At 41.6% G+C, this 15109-nt stretch overlaps 1 protein-coding gene across 1 annotated transcript in view; it reads right to left on the reverse strand.

The window, feature by feature from the left end:
- Abcc9 (ATP binding cassette subfamily C member 9) overlaps nt 1-15109 on the reverse strand; it is a 101676-nt gene that overhangs the window by 40351 nt on the left and 46216 nt on the right. The window contains exons 17-20 of the mRNA XM_051173324.1: nt 10289-10327; nt 8511-8612; nt 5803-5887; nt 4230-4310 (exon numbers count right to left, since the gene is read on the reverse strand). Of these exons, the coding sequence (XP_051029281.1) occupies nt 4230-4310; nt 5803-5887; nt 8511-8612; nt 10289-10327 (307 nt within the window). The remainder of the gene's footprint in view (nt 1-4229; nt 4311-5802; nt 5888-8510; nt 8613-10288; nt 10328-15109) is intronic.

The raw sequence follows: 15109 nt of genomic DNA on the forward strand, positions 1-15109 counted from the left end.
GTTGTCTATACACATAAACTTGGTTGATTGTGTGGACAGTGAAATAAAGCAATTATATTTCGAAATTAGAGTCAGTTTATATGTATAGCCATTCAGAGAGTAATATAATTAGCTCAATGTTTATTTAGCATTGAATTATTTTCTGCTCAATAAGTGATCACTTTATTAAAATATTTAAGAACCGTCTTATGAAAAATGAACATTAGTAAAGTAATTATACAGCTACTTTTTAAAAGATAACATAGTCAAAGAGAGATGGGTGAATTAATGAATATCCTCAGATGGCTTTTATGTAAATACATTTAGTAACTGATTTGAACCTACAGTAGTTGATTTAAACCATTGAAATACAAGGGTATTCTAGATAATGAAATAGTAAGCAAGACAATTGTCATTATATATGTATATATGTGTGTGTATAGATATACCTAACATACAGGTACAAACATGTTTTTATGTTATCTGCATTTATGAATTTATTTTAGAAATTAATAAAATAAAATTGATTAGTGACAATTTTCTGAAGTATTATAACATATTTGTACGTGATATTGAAATGTTTCAAAGTTATTCTGAACTGTTGGGTCATTTTTATAAATATCAACTATTTCTAAGACAGTCCATGGAGTAGAACATCTAAGAGGTTAATCTGTCTTGCTGGTGCCCAATAACTTGCTTTTAAAAATTGTAGCCGGGTGGTGATGCTGCACATCATTAATCCCAGCACTTGGGAGGCAGAGGCAGAGGCAGGTGGATCTCTGTGAGTCTGAGGCTAGTTCCAGGACAGGTTCCAAAGCAATACAGAGAAACCCTGCCTCAATAAACAAGCAAAGGCAAACAAAAAAATTGTCACAGATGAATCTGGAGAGCTGGCTCAGGGGTCAAGAGCCCTGGCTGCTTTTCCAGGAGACAGATTGCTTAAAAACAACAGTTTGTGTAACAATATAAATCATTCTGGGATACACTGCTCCCGTGCTGGTAGGGGGGGGGGTGGAAAAAGACTTGAACACTCTTTCAGGACACTACTGGCAGGGTTTGCCCTCTCCTGGCAGCTACAAGAGTCTAGTTGCAAGGTTTACCAGCCAATCACTGGTTTTGAAACTTCAGGTAACTATTATAGGGGTAAATTGATACATTTTGACACACTTTGGCTTCTGGTTTCTGTAAGACCCAGGGTATTTTTGTTATGCAAATCAAATATCACTAATAAGTTCAAGGACAAGTTACTGGGGAAAAGGATTTCTATTTTTGTTTCCACAGAAAATGAAAAGATGTGGATTCCTTCCAGACTACTGTGGTTTGATGAAGCCAGACCACCTGAAACAGAGTACCAGGTAATCCTACATTCAAAACAGCTGGACAAAGCAGCCTTATAGACTACAGCCAGGATTTCTGAATCTTCTTCAAATCCCCCAGGACAGCGCCCCTTACCAGCAGGAAGTAGTTTGGAAAGAACAACGCCCAAATTCCCAAATATTGTCTATAAATGTTTGTTTTCATTTAAATGGACTTGGTTATATAAAATAAATAAAAAAAGAAAAAAAAAAAGAAAAAAAAACCAAATATCCCTAATCATTTGCATAAGACATTTTTCATACAGAAAAAGATACACGTTAGAAATTAGTGGGTTTTTTTTTTTCAATAATTCAGGTCCATTTTCCACACAATTCTGAATTGAGATGGCCAAAGATAGTGAGCGGAGTGCTGTAAATGAGAGCCGAAAGGTAGTTACAACCTTTCTCTCCCTCCGTCCCCCCTCTCTCCCCTGTCCTCCCCCTCTCTCTCTCTCTCTCTCTCTCTCTCTCTCTCTCTCTCTCTCTCTCTCTCTCCTAGGCAGTGTCCTGACTGTCACTTCTTTTGCAAAATAAGGGGGATACCAAAGGGACCTGTCAGAAAAATCCATCAAACTGTTGCAAAGGTCCAAGATCCAGTAACATAACTTGTGTTTCCTGAAATCACTTTAAAGCAAGTTGTACTGTTAGCGCCTTATAAATAAAGCTGTGGTGGATCGACACCATGTCTCTCTCTCATAGCACCGCAGTGACAGCTACAGGACTCGTCACAAAGGCAATCATGATGATTTAAAGGTCCAGCTCCAGTCAGCCAGGGGCTCAGGCCAGCCATTCCAGCTGAGTGGATGCAAAATGGTCACACATTCAAGGTTTGTCTGGCCCATAAAATGAGTACAACATCTTGTCTCAAAATAAATAGACAGTTGAGTACATGGCTCAGTGGCAGAGCATTTACCCAGCATGCACAATGACATGTGTTCATCGGAAGTCTGGGAAAGGACACAAGCTATGAAACCAAGCTTGTGTGGTACAGTGATTAGCTTTAACTCTCAGCCTGACACAATGTATAGTCATCTGGGAGGAAAATCTCAGTGGGCGAAAGGGGGAGCTTGTCTAGATAGGGTCGGCCCACAGGCAGGTCTGTGGGGAATTATCTTGATTACATTAACTGGTATAGGGGTACCCTGTCCACAATGGGTAATACCAGTCCCTAAATTAACATGAAAGAATTCCAATTTATCTGGATTCTTCTTCTAAATGGATTCAAATTCAACAGGAAACTTCAAAATCAACCTATTTTGAAGTTTTAAGAGATACAGGGGAGTGAATGTCTAAAACAGTGGTTCCCAACCTTCTTCATTCCATGACCCTTTAATCCAGTTCCGAAATCATTACCATTGCTACTTCATACCTGCAAATGTATTACTATTATGAATCGCAATATAAACATCCATGTTTTCTAGTGTCTTAGGTGACCCCCTGTGAAGGAGTCATTTGGCCCCTAAAGGGGTCTTGACCCACAAGGTAAGGGTTCTAAGACCCTCTACGGGCAGAATCCAAGTGAAGGCTAATGATGGCACAGGAGAGGGACAAGCTTACATTCTCTGCTGGACGCCACTTTATATAATGTGGTGATAATTTTGTTTGTGTTTTAACAAATAAAGCTTACCTGAAGATCAGAGTATAGAGAGAGCCACCAGTTAGCCATAGAGGCCAGGCAGTAGGGGGCACACACCTTTAATCCCAGCACTTGGGAGGCAGAGGCAGGCAGATCTCTGTGAGTTCGAAGCCACCCTGGGCTACACAAGATTGATCCAGTCTAAAAGAGAAACACAGCCAGGCGGTGGTGGCTCCCACCTCTAATCCCGGCATGTAGGCGTCACACGCCTGTAACCCAAGCATAGGAAGGTGCAGATAGGAGTGACATGGTATCAAGGAATGTAAGGTGGGAGGGGACAGGAGCTCATTGCACTCAGTCTGAGGATTCGTAGGCTCGGGATCACCCATTTGGTCTGAGGAGTCTGTAGAGGTGGGGACCAGTGGCTGGCTGCTCTGCTTCCCTGATCTTTCAGCATTTACCCCGTAGTTGGCTTCAGGTTTTCATTATTAAGACCAATTAGAATTCGCACTATATATGTGCTGGTTTTTTTTTTTTTTTTTTTTTTTTTTTTTTTTTGGCCCTTACTGCCTTTACAAACTAAACCAGATCGAAATCATAACCAACATGAGCAACAGACTCCGTGAATACAAGAGAACCACCCAAAGCATCTCCAAGACACGGCTTCTACTAGTGCTGAGTAGATGGCCGTCATTTTAGGAGTCATCACAGACAACCCTTATCTGCAGCTTGGACTGCACATGGCTGGAAAGGAATGTGTATCAGATGTCCCTATGTCCACCACACATTTATTTTCTGAGCCTGGTCTCTTTGTCAAAGAATACAAAGGAGAAAATTCTGCCCAATTATCCAACATTGCCCACACTTCCTCATTAGTGTCTCCTGGTCAAGAACCTCGATGAATCACTACCTCCAGGGATGGCCAAATCGGTTCAGAAGTTGCCATCAAGTCTGACAGCCAGGCCTAGGATCCTTGGGACCCAGATGCTGGAAGGTGAGAACCAACTCGGTAATTTGTCCCCTGACTTCCACCGCCTCCCCTTCCCACGCACCATGAGGAAACTAGCAAAAGATACTGCTTAGTGTGCCTCGGTGCTGGTGCTTTTTATTGTAATTTCACGGACATCAGCCTGGACCTACCACACAAAACTCGAGTTTTGTGTGTTGACGAACAGAATCGTACTCTGAGGATTTATCTAACCTCTACTCTGTGATCCCACAGATTAAACCAGCTTTCCCTCAGTTATCTGATTGCGCCTTTTAAAGACCCATTTGTCCAGAGGGAGAAATAAAATTGTAAATAAAACCGAAGTTCTTACCAAGAAGACGATGTTAGTGTTTTGGTAGAGCGCCCGAGCCACACAGATCCTTTGCCTCTGGCCCCCACTCAGGTTGATGCCCTGGAAGAGAAATGCCAGAAACAGCCATTTTCACAATTAATAAAGGATCTGACGGTAAAGATTACCTTCAAAACACAAGTGTCTCTAAACATTTTTACCACCACTAATAATTCTCTGTAACGCCAATGCTTGATGTATGCCAACCATCTTAGGCCACTCACATCGCCCTCCCTTTCACACTGATTGAGAGCTCTGCTGTACAAAGGCGTTAGTAACCAACATGCTTGATGAACGCAGTAGTAATCAACACTAACTAACTGGTGAACACCAAAGACAAGCAATTCCAAGTTTCTTCCATCAGCTATATTTTGACACACGCCTCTTTTACAGAGCTTTGAATTTTATTTTGAATTCTCTCTCTCTCTCTCTCTCTCTCTCTCTCTGTGTGTGTGTGTGTGTGTGTGAGTGAGTGTAAGATGTCTGTGTTCAGAAGAGGGAGTCAAATCCCTTGGACATGGATTTACAGGAGGTTGTAAGCTGCCTAGATGGGTGGTCAGAACTGAACTTGGGTCTTTTTCAAGAGCCATCTCCCCAGCCCTCAACACATACTGCTTCAATTTGACCACATAGGTTACACACTCCATTACAATATTATTTTATGATGAAATATTAATGATAATTAATAATTAGCATCAAGTTAGCACCTAATATGTACCAGTCTGGCATATGTGGCTTTACAATTGTCTTTGCTTTATTCCTCATAGGAGAAGGTCCAATAGATGGACTTTCTCCACCTGTGGATGCTATGGCTCAGAGACATGAAGCCACTCCTCTTAAATGGGACATGAAGCTATATCAGAGAATGGCCATTAAGAAAGTGGCTGGTCCTGAGTAGCAGAAACTGACTGTGTTTGGGAAATTGCTCAGTTCTTTAGCCTTGGTAATCCTCAGCTGTACTGTGCCAAGGACAAAATCACCCAAAACCCAAATTTATTGTCACAGTAGGGTACACACATTTAACCTTTGGCCTCGGACAGCTATGGACCTATAAGGGTTACAGTTTTTGTTAGTCACTAGTGTGATGAAGATGTCAGGTCTAAATATTTTCAGCAGCTCAGAATAACATGATGTCAGCACAAAATAGGGAAGCATAAAGATAAATAATACTTGAACAAAAGATTGGATGTTGACGGGCAGGGAAGAAATTGTCAGAAGCCATCTCAGTTTCTGGCGCATTTCACGTCTGCAGAACCAGTAAGCCAAAGTACACTTGGTCAAAACCAGGGGTGATGGGTCACGCTGCACCACCCCTGGTCACTGCCACAAGTCCTGAGTGGCTATCGCAATGAGACATGTGCAGTAGGATCTCAATGGGTACGAAAAGGACTGTGATGCCCAAGGATGCCTGCCCTTACATTTTGGTGCTTGTCACTGGGACAGAGTGCAATTGGTACGGCCCCCAGACTTCGCTATGCCCTTGTGAGGATTAAAGACAAGCAGACAGCTTTTCTTGGTTTTTGTGCATCGCTTAGTTCCATTACACGTAGCTCACCCTCTCTCCAATTTCAGTCTGGTCTCCAAATGGTAGCAAATCAATATCTGGCTGAAGAGAGCAGGCGTCAGTGACAGCTTTGTACCTTTGGAAGAAATGATATTCAGGGTCTTTTAAAATATAGATATTCTCTCGTGTATTGTGTACTCTGACAATAATCACTCATCTCCCGTCCTCTCTGTCCCTTCTCTTTACTTCCTTACCCTTCCCTTCTCCTTCCCTTCTCTCCCACCTTCTGCCCACCTCTAGTCTGCTCCCTTCTCCTAGTCCCCCTTCAACTCTCACGCCACATTTATGGTTAAAAGATTTTATTATCTGTTCTAAGGAAGCCTAGGACCCAAAGGATAACAAAACATGCAATGCAATGTTTGTCTTTCTGAGTTTGGTTTATGTGGCTTTGTAGCTCCCGCTATATCCATTTTCTGGCAAACAATATAATTCTTTTCTTCTTTAAGATAAATAAACTCATATATAGATATATGCATAGACATAGATATAGATATTCATGTACATATATAGTCTTCAGTCATGGTTTGTCTTTGAGTTTGTTGATCATTATTCACACATTCTCTATAATCCCATGTTCAGTATCTTAGACTAAAATAAAACATCTACTGAGCATGTTACTGTGAGCCCTGACTAGATAAGTATGCATTTCCATTCATCTTTCTACAAACAATGATAGTGGTGTGGGGTTATATGTACATTAAGTAGCCAGATTTTGTTCAATTTCAGTTTATAACTTAGACATCATTTTGTATGTTAAAAAGTATATCCAAGTTTATTTGTCTATTAAAAAAAAACTTAAAGCTGGCATCTTCAAAAGAGGATCAAAGCAAACACACAAAAGAGCTGGGCTTTCTCAGGTGCAGTCAGTGGAGATGGGGACTAGGCACTCCTGCAACACGAGAAAAACAGTAACCAAGAAGATTCCATAGAGGAATGGCCAGGAAAAGTTTTGCAAAATGAAGCTTAAGGAAGATCTTATGGTGAGACGGTTCATGGTAGCTCTGAAGGACAGAAGGAGGCTGTCCATCATAGCCAAGCTCAGGCTGAATATTGTCACGTATGTTAAGGGATGAGAAACAGAAGGCCATGGGATTGATAGTACTCAAGTTTAATTAAGTAGATAAAGATGGGGCTAGAACACAGGGGAGTCAGAGACAGAGAAACAAAAAGACTTGGAGAGTCTGGAGAAATGATCAACAATTTATTGGGTTCATGTTCATATGTCTAAGTAGGTGTGTTCACATGTTCATGTTTGTCTAGGTGCATGTGTGTGTGTATATATATTAATCTGGGTGCATGTCCATATGTGTGCAGGTGCATGTGTCTGTGTGCCTGTTTGAAAGTCAGGACAACCTTGGGTGTCATTCCTTAGGTACTTTCCTTCTTTTTATTCATTGGTCTGGATCTCAGCAAGTAGGGTTAAGGCTGGCTGGGCAGTAACCCTTGGGGATCACCCTGTTCTGCTTCTCCAGTGCTGGGAGCACAGATGTATGCCACCACAGCTAGATTCTTTACAAGGGTTCTGGAGATTAAATTCAGGTCCTCAGACATGAAAAGAAGACATTTTACTACCGACTGAGCAAGCTACCTGGCCCTCAGCTATTTATTGTTTCTAAAATATTCAAGTCAATCTTGATTTCTTCCTCATCTGCCTCCATCGTTCCAGAACATTTTTCTCAACCATTCATTCTTTTACATTTCTACTGTCTGTTCCAAGCACTTGTCTAAGCAATTCTTGCAAATACCTCCTCCTTTGCATCTCTTTGACCCAGTTCAGCTTGTCTCTACCCATGTATCTATGTCTAATCTGACTGACCTTTTAACCTCCAAAGTCAACATCGCATTTCCTTGTAGCCCTTTCCATTTTTAGTTTTTATTTATTTATTTGTTTGTTTGGATTATCTCTGACATGGGATCCCCATGTAACCAGACTGGCTTCAGCTTGCAATATAACCAAAGATGAGTTTTGACTCTTGATCCTCCTGCCATCGCCTTGCAAGTGTTGGGATTTCAGACATATTCCATATCACCCAGCCTGCACTTCCTTCCCAAAGTGTGCAATCTGTTCTTGGAATACACACACTTACATCAAATGGGCTTTCGTTCTTGGAATACACACACTTATATCAAATGGGCTTCCGTTCTTGGAATACACACACTTACATCAAATGGGCTTTCATGATTTTTCCACCCTGATTCACCCTTCTTACTCTCCTTTGTTCCCTGGCCCCAGAAGGCTTAAATAATCTTTGAATCTCCCCAGGACATCATGCCCCCGTCTTCTCTCCTTGTCAGTATTCCTGGCCTCTCACCTCATTCTCTAACTTTCAAAATCCCAGCTCTGGATCTTAAGATGCACCACTGTGAAAGTGGCTCAAGACATGGGCCATCTTGTCTACCTTCCTGTGGAAGATGGTGGAGAGATGGTATATTCCAGCTCACCATGGTCACTGGGGGCCTCCGTTACCAAGCTCATGCTCTGTCCGGTTAATCGTCCTGATTCGGCATACGTGGGCATGTCCCTTTTCACCTACTCACAAACAGCCCACCTCTGTGAGTTTGTTTATAACAGTGTATAACCCACTGCTATACAGTCTTCAGTCATGCCCTTTAGTTTTGGGGCATCGCTTCTCAATGAGAGAACCGCTCATGGATCATGAGCGGTTGTTTCAGTTGTGAATGCTGTATGTCAAAGTTACCTCTGTCTGTTGAAAGGACTTCCAAACGTGATGTTTTCCTCCACCGTAGCATTTAGGAGCCAGGGTTTCTGGGCAGCATAAGCCACAGAATACCTGCTTCTGCTGGGGGTACAAGCACGACACAGATTACACAGGGTGCTGTGCTGAACATTTCAGTATAACGAAGAGAAATGAGAGTTAAGAGAATGTATCAGGCACAGAAGTAGGCAACTAAAAGAGAAGAAGGCCAAGACCACCAACCTTAGAAAGCAAATATTAAATAAGCCACTTAACTTTCAGGGGTCATAACTGAATTAAAATGCCATGTGATGAGTAAGATTTGATTCTCCCATGCTGATGAAGTGTTTAATGTTATAGGCTGCTAAGAGAGAATTTCTTTTCTGAATTGAGATTAAATGGTTTTTAATAATTCACTCTTTATTAGTCACAGATGTTTTGGCTTGTATTAAATGCACTTTACGAAATAGTGGATTTTATATAATGACCTTTAAGAAACATGAATTAAAAGTAGAATTAGAGCATGTATTTATTGCTTAATTATATAAATATATTTTAAACTCATAAATAATATGTAGATATTTCAAAATGAAGAATGATAACTAGAAGACTCCATTTCAATGCCGAAATTACACATTCAAGATCCATATTTCAAAACATGTAAAATATTTTTAAGGAGAGCTATTGGAGGAAGGGTGAATATGCTCAAATACATTGTATGACATTCTCAAAGAACTAATAAAAATTTTAATGGGGTAAGACAAAAAATAAATAAAAACTGTTAAATCCCTCCTCTCTTTTCTATTTCTTTAGCATACAGGTTTTATCATATGCTTACACATTAGGCTTCAACTTGGAATCATTTCAAAATACATGAGATGAAGAACAGGAAGATGGGGGGCGGGGAAGGGAATGGCTTCAGTGTCAGACCTCCACTGTTAGTTCATGACATGTCAGTTCTTACGATGGGATTGCAGTTAACGGGGAGGAAGATTAAGAGGAAGAAATGAGGGGAGCTAAACCGTCATTGGAAAGCATGGCATCGTAGGGCTCTAGAGGACATTACAGTCTAGTGTGACAGTCATCTTTTAGATAACTACATACACAGGAGGGCAGTGGTCCCCAAGTCTGGCATGTCTGCCTGCCCTTCCCCTCAGTATGGGGAGTATTTTTGATGTTGAGGATCAAGCCCAGAGCCTCACTGAGCTTTTAGTTTTTGTTTTGTGGGGTTATATTGTTTTGGGGGGGGGAGTTGTTTATTTCTGAGTAACCAACACACTGGGCTCTGCCATCTCTGCACCATTTCAGATAGCATTTGACATATAATCAATGCTGGCATTAGTTCTTAGAGTTTGTACTGAATGAGCCCTCAAGCCCCTTTAACTAAAGACAGTTTGATTTGCAGCCAAAGTTGAAAAGCATGTGACCCTCTGAAACAAAGAGTTGACCCAATGAGCCATTTGCTTGGCAAGTTTCTTTCTTTCTTTTCCTTTTGGATTATTGAGACAGGCTATCACTCCAGCCTGGGTTTATCTGGGACTCAATGTATAAGGAAGAATGGTTGAGTAATCGAGCCTATCCTCCTGCCTCAGGGTTACAGGCATGGGTTTGACAAATTAACCCTTCAGCAGACTGCAAATGTTGTGAACCACTGCTGTTGGAAATACGGTAGGCATCTTTAAAATGACTGTACACCATCAGAATGGGAAGGGAAGGTAGGGGCAAGAGATTAAAGACTGAGGGAGGAAGTTATTAAACTTGGGTGAAAATAGAAATAATACCTTCGGGTTGCTTCAAAAGAAGGCTCAGATTCATTTACACTGTAAGTATGGCAAACAACGTTCATTAATGGCGAAATGTATCCAGGAAAGGATGTGCGTGCAAACATGTATGAGATAAACAAACATCAGAAATGTTCTTTGAGTTTATTTCAAAGACAAAGTAGATACATTATTTTCTTTTTTCCATCTTCCTAAGCAGGAAATAATTAATCACTAAGCTTCTGGAGATGGCAGGCCCAGCTCTCTCCCACACAAACTGTTGCCTCTTGCAATAGTTTGTATTCTATGTACTGCTCTGCTCTGAAAATATGAGTAATTTCCCTAAAACATGGTTTACTGCAGTTTTGTATGTCCAAATTCTTCCATTCATCAAACCTTGACTGTAATCTATTTAAATTCCTCATGCCATCCTGAGACAGGATCAGAAGGAATATCTTGAGAATCTAAACATGTAAGCGGCACAAATCCAAGGTGTTGTCCTCCAAGGATCGAGTAAGAAAGCCAGATGTGCAGCAGGTCAAACTGCAACACCCAAACACAGCTATGGAGTGGTGAGATTTGTGTAAGTGGGACTGAGGTAATTCCATGTAGTTACATGTTCATCATGGGGGTGGGGAAATCACCTGAAGGTCAGTATTCTGTATCTGAATTTTGAAGCATTTAGGTGTACTTGAATTCTATTTTTTAAAAGATCTTTATTCAATAACTCTATGCAATTGATCTGATCCAAAAATAAGTGTTGTTTTATTTCAGATAGTGCTCTTTGTGTGTGAGTGTGTGTGTGTGTGTGTGTGTGTGTGTGTGTGAGAAAATGTATCTAATTATATTACCTAGTGATAAATTTCCTTTAGAACTGGTAAGAGTTAATTCCACTATTACACATTGCTAATGATAATGATGTTTAATAGAAGCAAAGAGCCATTAATACAAATCTCCCAACAAATATTCCCTGGTTTAAATAACATACACACACACACACACACACACACACACACACACACACAAACCAGATACTAAAATAACCCATTTCTCAATTTAGATACAAAAACACTTGAACGTAATGTTTTAGGGGTAACATGGTTTAAGTCATCCATGAAAGAATGGGAGATGTGTTGGAAGATAGTGATTCATTTATGTATTGTTCATTCAGATGCAAATGTCTGTCATACAACTGGATATGTCAATCCAGGCTAGAGACCTTGGAAACCATCAATTACTGAAATAATGACCAATTAAATTCCCACTATGTTCAAAACCAATTCAAATACTGAGTAATCGGATTACTCAGTGGGTCAACTTTTGGCTGCTAAGCCTGACAGACCTGAGTTCAAGCACTGGGACCCATGTGGCAGAAAGAAAGGCTCCCTTAGGTTGCTCTCTGGACTTCACACCCATGCTGGGGCACATATATCTCCCACACTAACTAAATAATTAAACTTAAGATCTATGAGTAGCAGAGACACCGTAAGAATGAAAGTTCTATCCTCCCCGCCTGGTGCTGTACTGTTGCCAGAGCTTGACAAACAGTAAGTACCAAGATGGGCACGAATCTCCGTGGAAACACATTTCTGGGCAAGCCTGGGGAAGCATTTTCAGAGTTTTAACTCAGGAGGCAAGATCCACTCTGAATGTGGGTGACAACCTCCCGTTGGCTGAGATCCTAGACTGAAAACAAGGAGAAAGAGTTGAACACCTGCACCCACGGCTCTACAGCCCCTGAGGGCAATGTAGTATTGACAGCAGCTTCCTGACATGGCAGCCACACCTTCCCGGTCATGAGGGGCTGCACTCTTGAAATTTGAGGGAAAAAATCCCTTCTTTCTATAAGTTGATTTTGTCAGTTATTTTCTCACAGCTACAGGCAAAGTAATTAGCAATGGAGCTGATGCCACAGGCAGGATGAAGAATGGGCCACATCAAGAATATGCCAGGACAACTTGAGGCCAGAGAAAGCGCGTAGTAGATGTCCATGTGTTACGGGTATAAATCCCATATGACTGAAACATAACAGGAGCAGCGGGCACAAGACCCACAAAGAAAAACAGATGCGGGGCTGGAGGGATAGCTCAGCCGTTGAAGGCTAGGCTCACAAGCATAAGTCTAAGAAAAGCAGATGAGAACTTAGATGGTAAAGGGCTCGTGAACCACTTCTCAGGGTCCTACAAAACCATCGCAAACTTTCCCACGAGACGGGTTAGGTTGAGAAGCTGCGCTCCAGTGGGACGCAGGGACTGGAGGAACAGGAGGGGGGAGACGCAGAGACCTCTGGGGACTGTCAGTACAGTAAGGGCAGTGCCCTAAGGAGAGCTGTGGCGAGCAGGTGAAGAAAGGCATTCAGCTACCTGAGCTTACAGGGCTGCTGAGAGGGGACCATGAAGAGGAAGAGATAATGAGCCTGTGACAGGGGACAAGGGAGATTTTAACATCAAATGCATTCAGTTCGAGGTGCTTGGGGAATTTCCAAATGACTTTGGCCGTGAAGCAGAATTTAAAGCCCAAGGGAGACCCAGCAAGGAAACGAAGACTTTGGAATGATTTCCCGTCTCGACAAGTGTGTTAGATAACGAAATTCCAGTTTCCATCCCCTTATTACTCACAAAAAAAAGCATCAGTAAGTGGTTCCAACCATCTTAATTTGTTTACAAGAGAACAAAAGACTAGGAACAGAGAGTGGAAACCGAAGTCCTGGGAAGATGTGCGAAGATCTGGTAGACACAGAAGCAGAAGAGAGGAAGGCAGAACCCTGAAAATTCCACCACTGAACAATGTGACTAAAGAAAAGAAAGTTATGGAATGCACAAAGAGGAGAGACTTATGTGGTTGGTTTTGGCTGCTTGCTAAGATGAGGGCTCATTACATAGCCCAGGCTAGCCTCCAAGTCATGCTTCTTCTTCCTCGTCTTCCTGGGAACCGAGATTACAGACACACACCACTGTGCCTTAGTACATTGACCAGGGGAAAACCAAACCTCAGGCTTTGCTGGAAACTAAGCAAGGAAGTCGCCTGAATGTGAAAAGTGTTAATAACAGCACTGGGCGATAGAGAGACAAAGTCTGGTCATGTCTACAGTTTGTCCTGTGCACTTAAGGATGTCATGGTTTAAAATTAACCACTTTACTTACTTGTATTTGGACACACATATGCCATGGTCCAAACTATGTAAAAATGTATCCAGGGGTTATTATCTAAACTAATTTCAACCTTGACTTCTTTATTACCATTTCCCAGCAATACACACTTTTTTTTTTAACAGAATAAGTTGAATATGCACAGTCTATATGCTTGGGAATGCAAATAAATGATTACTTAGATTACAAAATGTATTTCCATATTGGTGTGTTTACTTATTAAGCAAATAATAATAATAATAATAATAATAATAATAATAATAATAAATAGTAATGCCCAGAGTTAGATGGACTCAACTGGAGTGCAGGCCCAGAAAATTAAATAACAACAGAGAAGACCAGATTAGAACTCCTTGGAGGCATGAGAAGTAGACTTCTAGATTTTCCTGTCACTGTCTTACATGCTTACAAATTTCAATTTTGGTAAAACAATATTAAATGAAAACCAAGCCATTTGATTGTGATGGCAACTATTGCATCACAAGATTCCATCTGGTGGGATCTGCTTCTCCCTCCGGAGCAGAGGGAGACAGAGGGAGGGACAGATGCTTCTCAGTGTCTAACTGCAGTGATCAGCAACAAACTGAGGAGTTGTGATTCCCTGTGCTATCATCTGAGTGTGAACAAACCAGTTCCTGGCTACTGCCTTCTAGATTTTTCCAACGCAGATAAAATAGACACTCAACTTTCCCCGGCTTCCTTCTTTTGCCAGTAACACTTCAAACAAGAGTTCTAGGCCAAATTTCACAGCCAAGCATCTCTTTCTCCTGATGTTTTAAGTGCAGTGCATTCTAAAGGGCCCAGACACCATCTGTAGTCCCTCAGGGGCTCCTGTTTACGTGAACAGCTGGCTACGTGACAGCGGAACTTGTGGCCTCGAGTTCAGAACTGGACCTTTACAGCAAGGATGCTCAGCTGTAGCATGGCTGCCAGTGCTAGGATGACTCTCGGATGCGGAGGCTTCACCGTGCATCTCAGGTTGCTTAGCAGACATCTCTGGTCTCTACCAACCACAACAGCAGCAACACACTTCTCAAACACATCTCCATGCATTGCTAAGTTCATGGAAGACTCACACCTGGATAAGAGCTCCTAGACAACAAACACCCTTATGTATGTATGCATGTATGTATGTATGTATGTATGTATGTATGTATGTAATTTCTTATGAGTTTATGTATATATCTATTTGTTTATTTATTTGACAAAAATTTCAAGTAGTTTCTTCATATACTGCCTGTGAGGGACCAACTAGGTAGGCCAAACTGATTAAACTAGCCCCCTCCTAAGCACTCAGTTCTGTGCTAATAGAGTCTCATATCACGTTTCTACCTCAACCTGTTTGCAGACCCACTGCATGAGTGCCCTGGGCTAGTGACCTCTCAGTGTTTTTCTTGATTTGGTTTTCTTTTTGAAGAAATTAATTATTATGTATACAGTGTTCTGCCTGCGTGTATCCCTTCAGGCCGGAAGAGAACACCAGATCCCATTATAGACAGTTGGGAGCCACCATGTGGTTGCTGGGAACTGAACTCAGGACATTTGGAAGAACAGCCAGTGTTCTTAACCGCTGAGCCATGCCTACAGCCCCCAGACCTCTCAGTGTTAACAGAGGTGTTTGCACATCTGAGAAAGCACCAGGCTGGGTCTTCCCTTCACGTCTTTGGGAGCTGTCCTACACTAGGCTGCCCTT

This window comes from Phodopus roborovskii, unplaced genomic scaffold (genome assembly GCF_943737965.1).
Source record: "Phodopus roborovskii unplaced genomic scaffold, PHOROB, whole genome shotgun sequence".
NCBI classification, from domain to species: domain Eukaryota; kingdom Metazoa; phylum Chordata; class Mammalia; order Rodentia; family Cricetidae; genus Phodopus; species Phodopus roborovskii.